The 14,699-nt window shown below is 43.1% G+C and overlaps 1 protein-coding gene across 1 annotated transcript; it reads right to left on the bottom strand.

Moving 5' to 3' along the window:
* Positions 1-4,418: 4,418 nt before the first annotated feature.
* Positions 4,419-11,635, bottom strand: LOC123970279 (E3 SUMO-protein ligase CBX4-like). The gene is made up of 5 exons (XM_046048269.1): positions 11,154-11,635; positions 10,908-10,951; positions 10,254-10,319; positions 8,138-8,204; positions 4,419-7,111 (listed from the first exon to the last, which is right to left on the bottom strand). Exons 1-5 carry the CDS (start codon positions 11,220-11,222, stop codon positions 5,627-5,629), a joined length of 1,731 nt encoding a protein of 576 aa, XP_045904225.1. The 5' UTR covers positions 11,223-11,635; the 3' UTR covers positions 4,419-5,626.
* Positions 11,636-14,699: the final 3,064 nt, after the last annotated feature.

Below are 14,699 nucleotides of genomic sequence, written 5' to 3'. Positions count from 1 at the left end.
TCCTGTACAGACCAAAGCGACAGTCAGCCTGGATATAAAGTGGCTTGTTTCGACAGGGCGTGCCCAATGAAAATTTAAATTAGAAAATAACATATCCACTGCACAAAAAAATACCTTTAAGAGACAGTTACAAAGCCAAATCAGTGTACCGTCGATTTAAACATTAGACTATAGTCTAGGCAAATTAAAAACCTGTCTATTTAAATTAGGCTATATTATTTCCCCCCTCTCTCTGCTGTGTGTGAAGAACAGGCAAAGCCGACTTTCTGAATTAGACACTGTATATCAAAGTCACTTTAAAGCTTCGAAGTCAAACCGCAAATCATTTCAAATCGTCTTTGTTTTTCAAGATAACCAGTGAAATCTGTGCTCTCAGTGAAGACAAAGTCGTCAGACAGATGAAACTACACATGGGATTGAACGGCGCATCAAGACCAGAACAACCGGCACCTACCGACGGAATATTGACTCGGACCGGCGGCTTTACCTAAACAGCTGACGTGTCATACACGTATCCCACGAGCCCACATCTATATATTTCCATTCAATTGAGCGCACAGATCAAGGCAGAAGCTGCATCTAAAGGCCTTGACAATTAACGCAGTGGCATAATTAAGAGTCAGTGATTTATTACACTGGCCACTAACCAACTTTTAATGTGGTATAGGCCTACTTCATTTGTCGTCAGAATATTTGTCATTTTAAGTTCGTTAGGGGCAAATGATTAATGAATTGCTTCGTCTGCAAGCCGCACAGATATGCCATGGTGAATTTAATTTTCTCAAACGTCTTCATTTAGAGGCCAGTTCTTTGATACCAAGTTTTGTATTAGGCTATAGGCTATTGTTTTTCTTGCACTTCCAACATGCATGCTTCCACCAAATCTGTTCGTTTGCAGGGACGGCGGCCTAAAGAGAAACCATATAGCTACAGGAGAAGTGAAGCGGAGCACAGACTGTGTCTCCAGTCATCGCACTCTTTGCTGATTTGTTTCATGCGTGCACAATAGCTGGGACTGTACCAGATTATTTTGCTCAGAGCTGAAGCCATAAATGAAATGTCACAGAAAGTAAATCCATCTGAACCAATTTTACCAAACATTTGATTTTTGGAAGACACATTTTATTAGACTGACTGTGAAAGTGTAACGTTGTGTTAAACCCTATATCGGAATATTTTAAGGAAAACAGATAATACATCACTGCCTACAGTAAATTCTATTTATTTCTTAGTCAAGGAGGACGTTTGTCTAGGCTAATTATGATTTGGTTTGGGATGTAGTTTAGGTTACTCCTTTTCCTTTCCTGCAATGCACAAACACTCAGCACAGAGAGAAAGCGAAGATGGGCGCATTTCAGACTCTGGATGCGATTGGTCTCGGCGCGCCTGCAGTGCAGCAGTGCTGCCACCGTTAAAACACCATTGGTTGGCTTGTATCCGGGCAAGACGCGGGTTCCTACCGCGCGCACGAACGGGGAATCCCTGCCACAGCACACAGGCAGTGATGTGGAAAATGCAGTAATATGGAAAGAGAAAGATAGATAGGGGTCAGGATAGATGTTGCCCCCATTAAGCCAGTTTGATCAGATCTTTGTTGTCTGAGGTGGAATGATTCTGAAACACAGGGCGCGGCGATCATGAACTGAAACAACCAACGCCAAAATGAAAGGGTGTTCCTCTTTTTCTTCTTTGTCTGCAGGCTTCTTTTTGCAACCATTTCTGCCGGACCACACTTTTAATTTATTCACAATGTAGGTAGCCAATAAACTATATGGAAAACTAATGAAAAGGGGAGGAAGAGTTTAATCTCATGGGTCTTCATACACACAGGTAACCATCAACATACAAGCTTTGTATTTATGTGTTTTATAGGGTTTCTTACTCTTGCCTTAAGAAAAAAAGATTTCTTTGTAGGACACAAATCTTCGCGTTAACCTCTTCCAAAAGAACCAGACAATATGGTGTCTGGTGTTCAGGCTGGGTGTTTCCACAAGTGAATGAACACGTAGGCCTAATGAACACCAGCGTGCGTAGTCGCGGGCGCGTGCCACGTACAAATCGCCAAATTAACTCCACACTGAAAACACTGGAGAGACTGGATAATCTTGTTACCGCCAAAGCCCACACAAGCCTGTGTCATCTACGTTGTTGCCCGAGAGGTCAGCACTAACGCAACCGCCACTGCTGGAGGGTCTGGGGTTTAGTCACTTGTTGTGTTTGTCACCAAACTGGACCCAGCTGGTGATCCCGGCAGGTTAGTCAGCCAGCTGCAGTGTGTGTGCGGCGGTTGCTGTTTGTCATATCCATCTCCAACATCTCATTCCGAGTTTTTAACGAGGATAACGTGGAAATACTTTGTGTCTTTGTATCGGTTTTTGCAAAGACACAGTAAATAGATGAATTTGATATGAATATTCTGTATCGCTCTGATAGTGGACCTAGCCTATATGCTGTTTTTTTTTTTTTTTTTTTTTAACAAAGTGAATTAATTTATACAAAATAAAATAGTTCTAGCCCAAGATGTAAGCAGTGGAGTTCATTTTTTTTTTGGCATCTTTACCTATTCAGCAGAAGTGTGGCCTATTTTGTGTTCAGCTCCTGACAGATAAAAAGACTGTATTATTTATTATTTATACAATTAAATAAAGAACGTCTAAAGGATTGTGTTTGTTGCAAATGTTGTATTCCAGCTTTGTCTTTATTCTACGGGTGTGCCTTGATGTCGAAATCTATAATTCAGTTTAAAATCTGCTCTGCGTGCACTTGTATAATGTCTGTGTGGAAATAAACTGTAGGCCTACTGAGGAGGGATCTGTGAAAACATGTCTGGCTCAGAATTATAATAATGCTGTCAAAAGCGTTGTTTCTTCTTCTGTCAAAGGATGCCCTGCATAATGTCAGTGAATTTGTAAATTAACAGCACATTACATCCGAGTATATCGTTTAAAAGTTTGTCAGAGTGCACATACAGGCCTAACGCAGCCATGCATGCACAAATTCAGCTTGAGCTGACAGATAAGAGGAAGAGGAAAAGAGGGTGGCTCATGGTTTTACACCATTTTATACACTTCTTGTTCTATTTATCGGAGAACGTGGCCAACAGGATGGCAGTTTGTTTGCCTACACGGGCCTACAAGCAAACAAGCCATGCGAGTTTTAGAGGAAATACTGTCGTTTCAGATCCTGCGGGGAATTTCCTGCTGTGGCTTCTTTTGCTAAAAACATTGTTGCAATTATTTGTCGGCCGCAGCAGCTGCGAGGCGTTTCAGACACAGACGCGCTAGAAAAGAAAGTGGATAGAATGGAGAGAGAGCACAGCCATTTTCTCTGCCGCTGCTCACATTAACGCGCACAGAAAGCAGCTTTTATTGGCGGGCGGCAGCCGAGGAAATGGTCGGGAGCTACCGTCTCTATCATGTCGGTCGTCGAAATACTCAGCGTCTCAAGACAAGTCATGCGTTTACAGCGTCGGGAAAGGCGGATATCAATCACTCGCCCATATAGAGACAACAGGCAGGGGTTATACGCTCAAGTGACAGCAGACAGGAGCAGTTTCTCGGGAGGTTTATGAAGCAGGAGAGGACGGAGCTCCTCTGCACATCTTTCCTTTTAAGCGCCCTCATCCAGAGGCAACAGCGGCTGGCTGCATCATAGATGAATGGGAGAAATAAGAGACCGGGGAAATAAAAGCCTGCGTAATGTAATTTTAGCTGAACCTGTAGGTCAAACACAGAAATCAGTCGCGCCCCCCACCCCCGCTGTGTCTCTCTCAGCATGTCAGGAGGATTTACTCAAGAAACATCTGACACGAACAGCTGTTCCGGTCAAAATTATGAGCTTTAAAAGACTAATGTCCTAAGTTCAAAGACGCATGAAGCAAACCCCGGCTCACAGTGGATAGAATAGATAGATAGACAGCATGCAAATTAACAATCATGAAATCACAAATCATCTGGCGATCTTTAAAGCATGTCTTGGCCTATTGATACCATACATTTCAAATACCACAGACCTGTAATGTTCATTTTAACACATGTGGCAGTAAACTAGGCCTGACCTGTAGCTACAGCACGCATGCAAGGCAAATAGCTGGTCCGGGCAGCTCCATCTGAAAATAAACTCAAAGGCTCTGTAATAATCCTCACGGCCCGCAGTTTACGAACACACACACGCACACGCACATAGCCAGGAACAGAGCCATGTACACATTTAGAAACGTCTGAGGTATAAGGTTAACCATTTAAGAGCATTATAGCTGCTGGCTATTTCTGCTTAAAATCTTTGATTTTCCGTAGGAAGTCAGGGTCACATGCGATGTGGGATACCAGCCATGGGGCGTCTGGTAGGCCTATAGGATTTTGCAGGCTAGTATACACACATAAGTATAAAAAGAAAGGTATTGCACACAAGTCCATATACCACTTGCAAACAATTTTTATTATTGCAAAATGTACCATTGGAAGCCTTCATTTTTTGCACACAAAACATCAAAAGTGCATCTGTCGTTCTCACAGAGCAGTTCAATGCACCTCACATCACAGAGTGCTGGAAGGGATTTTTAAAATAGGGGTTAGATATGACACAAGGTAACAGATCTGATTATGACAAGAATGTGTGCTTTTACATACTTTTAATGAACACTTTGCTGCAAAAGTTCCTCAAAATATGACACCAAGAGAAGCAAATTCAAACCCATACATAACAGCCTATGTCAGGGTGTCAGAGAAAGGAAACATGAAAAACTGAATAGAGCACCCAGCTGGTGGTACTAATCTGTTGGAATACACGGCTCAACTGGCAGTGTTAAACACAGATTTGTGACTGATATAATTCAAATGACAAAAGCCACTTAGTCAATGAACTGCTGCAAAACATCAAATGAATAGAGTCACAGGGTTGTATATCCGCTGTCTTAATGGAAGTGACTTGTGCTCAGTATCAGGTCTCTGGATACCCAACTACAAAACAGTTTAACTTTCAACAGAAACCATATATCAAACATTAACCATTAATAATCTTTCATTATAGAACCATCCCAGTTTCCCCATCAACAATGCAAATCACATTTATTGACAGAAAGGCGATTAATTTTTCTTACTATCTGCTTGTTTAAGCATACCTAATGGCATAATCTGTCCAAGCAGCATGCATCCTTGTTTAAATCTGTCCATCTGTTCGCACGCACACACACACAGTGTAATTTACCATGTTTCAATATAATATTTCTTCCTTACAAAATTCTCCATGTAGCCTACATTTGTGAAACATCATCTGAGATGCAGACAGTCGAGTGTATAATCAAATTCCATCCATAGAAAAGAGGAGAGTATTTACAAGAATTAAGTGCATCTTCAATTAAAGTTCTGACATTTCTTTGACAAAATGTGGCTTTTTAAAAGTTTGAAATAGCTGAAATTCGATTTTGCATGTGATAAAATCTCCAAAAATAACAACAGGTAGAGCTTATAAGAAGAAATATGCAAATAACGCAATAAAGGATCTTTCGTTTAATCAGAACTATGCAAATCAAAACAACATCAAGGGTCGATTTGTACATTCAAGAATCTGAAAATACAAATATATAAAATGTACATTTATACAGGTACACAGTTGGTACACAGTTCAGTTACGCAGTTATGTATTCCTTAAAGGTGACCGTGAGGCAGTTTGTAGTAATGTCTGTGATCACTATATTCCCAAGGAAAGTCTGGCTGGGGGGGAATGTCTCCCCGTTTCCCTTTTCCTGGTTAGAAACAGACAATGAGTCGACTTTCTCCTCCTCTGTAGTTTTTTGTGTTTCAATCTGGGACTGAGTTTCCGTCTGTACGTCTGTTTGTGTTTCGGCTTGTGTGTCTGCGTCATCCTGTGTGTGTGTTTCAGCTTGTGTTACAGTTTCAGCTTGTGCGTGTGCTTCAGCCTGGGTAGCTTTAGGCCTGAACTTGACAATGCTCAAGTCAATAGGTTCCTCTTGGTCTGCATAGCCACAGTCCTGCAGTCCAGTGAGACTGTGGTGTCCGTTTTGGTCGATGCTGATGTTTTCGGTGGGTGAAGGTGCTGTGTTAGGAGTGCTGAAACTCCTGGAGCTCAAAAACCTCTTACTACTCCCATGCTCCTCACTGTCTGTGTCAGAGAAGTGGCGCTTTAGTCCTTGAAATCCACCTTGGCTTCCTCTTTTGTCCAGTGGGGAAGGAACTCCCCTATCCAAAGGCAGGGGGAGCAGATTAGGCTTGGTTGTCAATTGCAAAGGCTGATCCGCTGGAAGCTGCCCCTGAACCCTGACCTCGACATGTTTATCCTGTTCCGTCACAGTTGGCTTCATTTTAGGGGACTGTTCCTTTTCTTTGGGGCAATCTCTGTTAAATCCAGAATTGGGAACAGCCAGTTTGTCTTTGGGGTTTTTTGCAAATCCGTTCATGAGGCCGAGCTTCTTGACGAGTTTCATCTTCTCGAGGTGGTTCTCTGTGCTGTGGTCTATTCCTTGCGGCTTCTCAGCAGTTTCAGAGTCACCATTTTTAATCTTAGCCGCTTGCATTCCATTTTCCATGTACTTGCTCATGACAATAACAATCCGCCCGTTCTTGTTTTTGTTCTTCACAATCTTTAGCTTGCTGTTGCTGCCACCATTAGACTGCGGTAAAGCATCCTCTTTAGGGTTTACCTTCTCCGGCTCTTTGTGGCCATTGAGGTCTGCTGGAAGCTTCTTTAGCTCCATGGTGATATCCTTGACTTTGGTCAGGCAGCCCGAGTCCTTGTCCCGGACCCATTTTTGCTGCAGCACAGGGGGAAGGTTGTACCCTTTGTTAGCCAGCTCCGGAGCATTTAACTCTCTGGGTCTGGCAAATATGGGCTCGTGCCCCTTGAGGTCCGGCTGGTAGTGGTGGTGCTTCTTGCTGTTGAGCTGATAGTAGAACTTCTTGCCGTTGGCCTGCTGCTCACCCTCACGCTCCATGCACAGCGGCTGGTAAGGGTGGTGCTTCTTGCTGTTCAGCTGGTACTGCTGGCTCTGGGGACGGAGCATCTGGATGGGGCTGGTCTTCTGACAGCTGTCCTCATCCAGGGACGCCTCATGAAGGTCAGCCAGAATACTGGATCTCCGGGCGAAAGAAGGAACCTGTGAGACCAGACCAGTTTGTGTTATTAAAAAAAGGCTCAATAACATATAGCTCTGTCCGTATTACATGAAGAATTAGGGAATGTCTGGTGCTTTTGCCGTAAGTGTTTAAGGGCTTCCCTCTCTGTAGGGCATTTGATTAATAGTTCAACTGTCTACAGTTCCTATAAATGTGTCTTGGGGCCCATGAGTTGCACCAAAGAAACTGTGCTTGGAATGTGTGAAGGGGCTCTTCTGAGGCCCCAACGAGCACACTGTTTATTTCAGGGGCCTTCATCCATGTTCACATAGCCCTCCTACAGCTCCTGTACAGCCCTTTCAGCCACCGGCTTGGCCATCAGAGTGACATTTCAAAGTGTCTCCTGTGGCTGTGACCTCAGCTCAGAGGAATGTCACTGGCTGCTTTGTGTCCCGTCATTGACTTTATCCCATGTGTTACCACCAACACCCTCCTGAGAGGAACAAAAACACTCCTCTGAGGGGTTCCCCTGCCCTTTTGGACCGGTGATTGATGCGCTAAATGTACGATTCACAGTCATTTAGCTACAACTGTTAGGTCAGGGAACTGGTCCCCATAAAACTGAATGGAGATAATATCTCCTCACATATTTATTGTTTTGTAATAAATATTTAAATTTTCAATGGGCAAGTGCTCCGAACATAGAGATTAGTTGCAAGTCTTCTGTTGAAGTCTGAGAATTGCTTAAATATTGCTTTTGCGCTGCATTATGGAAATGTAGGATACTGCATTTCCAGAGCTTGAACCAGTCTAGAGACTCAAAGTAAGGATATCTCTGCCTTTTGCTGATTTAGTTTTGACTATTATTTTTTGATGCAATATTAAATCCCTGGAGTGTCCCTTTAAATCTGCATCTCATATTAGAAATTCAACATTTTTCTATACTGCTTCCTGGGATTTCCAGGGATTTGAGAGGGATTGCACATGAAAAGGCCTCATGGCTGTGATTCATCATTTACATTACTGATAATATGAAGAGAAATATTAAATATCATTTTTTTCCTCACCTGAACCAGCAGGTGCTTGGGCTTGGGTCCTCTCTTGCGATATCCCATCAGCTGCTCTTGACGTTCCCTGTGGGAGAAGAAAACAGCAGCCAATCAGTGAAACAATCTCACAGAGATGAGTCGCTGTTGCATGGCAACACAACGTGTGTCTTCCTAAGGCTCAATGAGACAACAGTGAATCAGTTAAAGGTTGGAGTTACACTTCCTGATGCAAAGTGAAATTCATTTAAAACGGGTTCAGAGCGCATGCATTTTAGTTTCATTATTATATACAGTATTATACACCTTTTGACAGTATCCCAACCTTTTTGTTAATTCCTCACTGCACTTAACAGCGACTAAAAGCTAAGCAGTCATTATCCCATACAATGTGTGTCTCCACAGTAGAAGATAAAGGCCAGTGCTTCTCTGACTTTCCTTAGCTTTCCTCAGTCTCCATGCAAGTCTCTCCAAGGCAGTAACTCAATACCGCAGACAGAAGTGATGTCAGTCCCCTCCCCCACCCTCCTCCCTCACATCTAATTACAATGACGACTCAGTGTATTTTCATAGCCTGGCATTCAGACGATTTGGCTCCCCGGAGAGACACGCAATTAGTTTCAATAAAATCTCTCCTCTTTAGAGGGAGAGAGGTAATTGCAAAAGCAGACACAGAGTGATGTCGATGTTTTGCTTTTATGTGTGACCTGCACCTGAAAGGTTGTTGTAAGCAAAACCTGAGGGAGACTAGGAGAAAAGCCAGTGACAGTTTAACACGCTATGCATTTAAGATATTCAATCACTCTGTCATTCGCGTGGAGCTATCTGGTCAGTCACTCAACAGACTATTTAGCAATTAGCCAAGCAGCTAATTGCTCTATTTTACTAATAGAGAACATGAGGAAGTTACTCTGGTTAAATTTTGAGATGTGCATTTACCTATGATTTGTAACATTTACTCAGCTACTATTTGGTTCCATGCTCACAATAATCTTCATTTGCTCTTGCCTTTCCACATTTAAAGCAGATTTAGAAAAGATGTGAACCATAATTTAAAGTCCTCCTCCAGTCAAAAAATTGTTTTGCATATTGTTACTTCACTTAGATGTTTGACCTTCACATTGCAGAATGATGTATCTGCAGAGTTTGACACTCTGTTTTCATTCACCTCCTGGAGGGGGAAAGTTTCTCTGTGCTCACTCAAGTCTGACACACGTGGACATACAAGCACAATTTTGTGATATTACAAATGGTTTAAAAGCCAGTTTACACAAGTGTGCTGTGGAAACCTGAAACGTCCAGCAAACATTCACTGACAACTGACTTTTCACTTAAGTAAGAGACAGCGTGTCTTGTACTTTCACTTTTAAAATGAACAACATTTGCATATTCATTTTGGATTTTTCAAGCAGGGAGAAGAAGTAGAAGTTATTTTATTTATTTTCAATAAGGTAATTAAACCTTTTTTGTGGAAAAAAATGTATTGTATCAGACACACATTATTATTCATAGTATATTTTATGTGTTAAACATTTCTGCAAGGGGTCTAAAGTTTGTATCTACTTAAATAAAGGTGCACATGAGTAAAGTCTGAAAAAATAACCAATTTACCAAATTAGAAATGATCCAAACAGAACTTTAGTTTTAGTAAGTTTAGCATTTTGCATAATCAACAATAACTGGTTTATTGGGTTATACAATTGGCTGCCATTTCCATTGGAAGATGACACAGGTGCATCTGGTGACCGAGTGGTGGGACAGCAAGTACCACTTTAGCATGATAACCTGATGCTGACTATCAGGTGACAAAAAGTAGGTGCAACAAAGTGTCACAGTTTACTTTGGAAACCTTGGCCTGAGTTTAACCCTAACCTGATCTCTGATGTCACCAGTGTTAAGCCTATTCCAAACCCCAAGGCCCTGCACATTTAATCTACACATTGTATGGATAGTTTCTTATCAACATGGTATTATCCAGATGGTGTGACCAGGCAGCATAGTTCCTGACTACAAACACACAGAGAGCTCCTACTTTAAACATGCCGCTGAGTGACAGGCGATTCGAAATGTAGGAATCTGCAGTTTTGTGTTATTGTGTGATTTATACTGTGGACAGCTTATCCAACTCTGAACTTACCTGGCTTGGAAAGCATCAAGCAGTCTTGGGTCCAGGATGTTTTCCTCTGGTTCCCAGGTGTTATATCTATTCAGAGAGGAGACAGTGAGCAGTGAGGACACACTGGCCTGTCAAACAGTGGCGGACTTTAACAGACACTGGCTGAGGACAGAAGGTCATTTCTGCCCCCGAAAAGCCTCAAAAGGCCCTAACCCAATCCTTGACTTATTAATCCCCCCATAGCTCATACCTGTAGGCATGTACATGTGTAAACAACATGCTGAGACACTTGCACTCCCTGTGGATGCACGTGTAATAAATCATGAGTAACTTTTACGCGCGGCAGTGGGGGAGATGGAGGGGATACACTGGCCCAGCCTCCACTCAACTGTAGATATATAGGCATTTCTTAAACATAGGGTTCAAATATAGCCATGTCTTCCTTTAATTGGCACACTGGGGACTACATATATTGTAAAACCACATCCATCATCGAGGCCAACGCGTCGAGCGTCCAAAGCAAGAACGCGCAACCGCCCATTTGCGCGCCCACGCTCGCACGGATGTCACATTCGTACACACATACACACACACACACATACACACACACACTTCTGTTTTGAATTTTGTGTTATCATTATGAGTATCAGTGTTAGGCTTTAAAAGGGGACTTACTTTGGAGACCATCCGCGCCACTTGACCAGATACTCAAACCTCCCCTGTGAATGGAGAGAAACGGGATAATCAGCGTTACATTACTTTACGCAGCAAAATGCACTCTGCATTGCACCGTCATCTTACAAACGATTCAATAAATAAAAAACATGTAGTCCGTAATAAGGTGAAGGAAAACCAAAGAAAATTATCCTCCTTTCCATGTGAATGTGTGTAAAAATGCCCTTCAGTGCTCTTGATACAAACCTTCCTGCTGCGCTTCTTCTCGATGCTCTCCACCGCAAAGACGTGCTCTCCCGCGGCGGGTAGCTCCATTTTCCGATACAAGAAAAGCGGTTCTTCTGTTTTTTTCCCCCTCTGCTTTTGGGATCCGACACCTTATCCTCTCTTTCGGGACGTTTTTTTTCTTGCTGCTGCGCTGATGTGAAACACAAGAGCCCCCCTCCTCCTCGTATTATCACTTCGTCTCTTCCCTCGCTTTCCCCCCTCGGAGAGACCCGTTCTGCAGGCGAGTTGAAGCTGCAGCCAGAAAACACTTCATGCAAATAGCCGTTAGAGTGACGTCAGAGGAGGGGCGGTAATAGGGGCGGGGGTTGTTTCCGTGTTGCTTTAAAGTGCTGTCGGGAAAAGTGTAATCACGACTTCGGTGGCGTACGAACAATACATAACAAAGCTACAGATAGTTGAGGTGTAGGAAAAGTCTGATTTTTCTATGAACGATCCACTAGGGTGTGATATTTTGTGAGGGGTACGGAAACCATAGCAACAACGGGTTTAGCCCACATGAGTTAATTATATTATTTCAGCCCATTCTTTGTTGAATAATAAATTAGCCTTTCGTGTTTCTATGTAGGTCTACTTTAACTCCTTATTTAACCTTTAGCCAGTATCTGCTTAAAACAGACATTTGTGCGGATACATAGCTTATTAAGGCATCAATCGCACACACTTGATAGGCTGTTGTAGCACAAAACTATAAGAAAATAAAATTGTTACAGGCAGTATTACCTCTAACAGACAGTGTGTTCCGACCTGTGCCATGGGAGGACGTGAAGTTGTTTGCTCTGACTGAGGTGTGTCAATGTGTGAAGTCAGCTGCTGTTGTGTTTGGTTATAAAGAACATCTACATCAACTTCCGCGGCACATGAATGCGCACACAGACAATGGTATACATCACATTTTCTAATTTTCTAATGTCCACCCAAATGCAAGTACATTGGTTGTGCGACAACTGCATGTGTGCCTGCGGTTGTCCAACGTACGGGCTGAGATGAGACACTGAACTCAACATGTCTCCGTCCTGTGTCGCTGCATGTGAAGAGAGATCTAACTGCAAGAGGGTGCTATGAAAGAAGAACGCGTGTTATCCTAAACCGTGATGGTCTGAATGTGTTGCTCACCAACTTAAATGTTGCAGCCTGGCAAGGCCTTCTGCTTAATGTTTTATTTTCAGTCACAGCACATCACTGGGCTGGGTTCGTTTGGGATATGTTTCTAACTGCGCCGTCAGTAGGCCTATATAGCCTATAGAGCTGTCCAACATGTAGTAATGAGCTGGGGTGCATGATATTGTCGGCTTTATCTGCAATTATAAGACTAGCAACTTCACAAAACAAATCCTCCCACCTGAAATCCCATGATAGGCCCAACCAACGTCAAGGCCAGAGCGAAACTGATGTAGCGCCGCCACCATAATAAGGCCTCGTCTATTACGGGGAATCCTGGTGAAATGGGGAAACAAATTCCCACCAGATGCTTCTATAGTATCGGATAGAGCCGCCTCTGTAAGGATGATAATGCAACGTGAATCATTTCCTGTGTTCAGTTAAATTGCGGGCCGCTGATACGCGCATTACAATGAATGGATTTCCATATCCCCTCCGAGTCAAGGTCGCACAAAGAGATGACATCTCAGATGGCACCGTATCGCGGGGATTTTCTGGTGGATTTTCGTGGTGTTAAAAAACAGCCCCTGGTTGTGTGGCAGCCGATGTAGGTCAGCATCCTCTAACCCCGCCGGCTTTATATCCAGCAGGGTTTATTTCTGACCGCGGAGCCCGACAGGACAGGACAGGCACCAGCCGGTCCCGTTATCACTTGGCACGGGGCGCGTGCAGACATTATTCACGGTATGAACCAGCTTAGGCCTGGCGTTGAAGGGGCACACAAACCTTTGGCACCAAACCTAAAGTTTCGTCTGCAAATGGCACCTAAGTGAATATTAAAAAACGCTGATACAGAGGGACAAAGAGAGGGTTACAAATCACATAGCCTATCCGGTTGTTTACTGCTACAGACTTACATCCAGTTATTGACTGTTATTCATTACATGTATAGCTACAGCACTGGTACATTTGCGATGTATTGCTTTTAAATTAAAAACGATAAATTGCATATGAAGCCTTCTCTACATTGTTTCATACGGTTGGACCAAATAAAATTCAGCAGTGAAAGGGTTAAAGTGCAGGGTTTCCGCAGGCTGCCGCGCTCGGCCTATTGCAGACAGGCACGACTGTCTTTCCTTATAAGGCAATGAGTGCAAATCGGCGGTAGAATATCACCTGAAATGAACGACCATAGCACAATCACGCTTGTTTATTTGCTTCAAGCACCATTTCATAATCACACTGACTGTCAAAACATCCACTAGTCCTCACTGGTTTGCTCTCTGCGGCGGGGCTCGCGCTCAGAAGCAGCTTAGGCGCGCGCACATGAGCGCAGCGCCATGCATATAGTCCGCTAATTCAGCTGCGTCATTCCTGAATTAACTACGAGCAAAAGAAACACGGCCCTCACTTAGAAGATGAGGGGTTGGTGAAGGGTATTAGCCTACTCTTAAGAAATACTGGTCGGGAAGATTTTTATCAGGCGATCACGCGACCTTCCAAATGTCACCTGTCCGCTCCTCACCCCACCAACATGACGCTTTCACCAACAGATAACAGTATTGATTAGATATGTTGTTCAGACTCATCATATATTATATCTAAGCTGTGGAACAATGGCTGATGATGCCAAAGGTTGATATACAGAGCGCTAACGCGACAATATTATCTAAATGTAAAAGCTTTGGGACATGGCACGTGCTCCTGGGGCGTATGGAATGTGATATAGCACGTGCGTGTGTTATTAATGGCACCGTGCGCACAGAAACTTCACCTGAGCAGCACACAGAATCCCGCTCGCAGTGCATTATGCATACACATTTAAAGAAAGAGCTCAACGAAAATCAGCACAAAGATCTTCAGCTCCAAAGCAGTGTTTCTCCAGCAGTTCAAAGCACGGCTCGTTTAATGATGTTTCGATTTGAAATGAGGCACCGTGTACAGGGAAATGACTTGAACCAAATCGTGACGCACAGAAGCAAACAAGCAGGTCCGGTGTCTTTGGAGTAAACAATCCCGATGTAAACTTCCTCCTCATCTAAACCTGATCTCCTCCTCAGGTCGTGTGTCACAAAGAATATGAGTTAAGGTGCGGTAAGGTTGTTGCCAATATGTCAGGAAAATTATGAGGACTCCTTTCTGACTTCACTGTCTTTACTCATTAATGTATGCACATGAAAATTGTCTTTTACACGGACCCATGATGAGCTGGTGAAACTGACTGAATTGATCACTTTCCTTCAGTAAAAGCAACTGCAAGTGTGATATGAAACATCCACAGGAAATTACAGAGAAGGGAGCTTAATTTAAAGATTATTATGTTAACTGTAAACTCTTTAGCATTATAGACCCTGGCTTTAATACTCTAATGAAAACCAGTAAAGTAAGGGAGTTATAAAGTCATTA

The sequence above is a fragment of the Micropterus dolomieu genome, linkage group LG04 (genome assembly GCF_021292245.1).
Source record: "Micropterus dolomieu isolate WLL.071019.BEF.003 ecotype Adirondacks linkage group LG04, ASM2129224v1, whole genome shotgun sequence".
NCBI lineage: Eukaryota > Metazoa > Chordata > Actinopteri > Centrarchiformes > Centrarchidae > Micropterus > Micropterus dolomieu.
The sequence above is the reverse complement of the archived record's forward strand: the minus strand, read 5'-3'. Positions and strand labels throughout refer to the sequence as shown.

What these genes read in the sequence shown, in the direction of transcription:
- LOC123970279 (XM_046048269.1), bottom strand. Translation starts at nt 11,222, where the DNA reads ATGGAGCTACCCGCCGCGGGAGAGCACGTCTTTGCGGTGGAGAGCATC. An exon ending in AGAAGAAGCGCAGCAGGAAG is followed by an intron (nt 10,952 to 11,153) that starts GTTTGTATCAAG and finishes CTCCATTCACAG; the next exon opens with GGGAGGTTTGAGTATCTGGT. An exon ending in CCAAGCACCTGCTGGTTCAG is followed by an intron (nt 7,112 to 8,137) that starts GTGAGGAAAAAA and finishes CTGGTCTCACAG; the next exon opens with GTTCCTTCTTTCGCCCGGAG.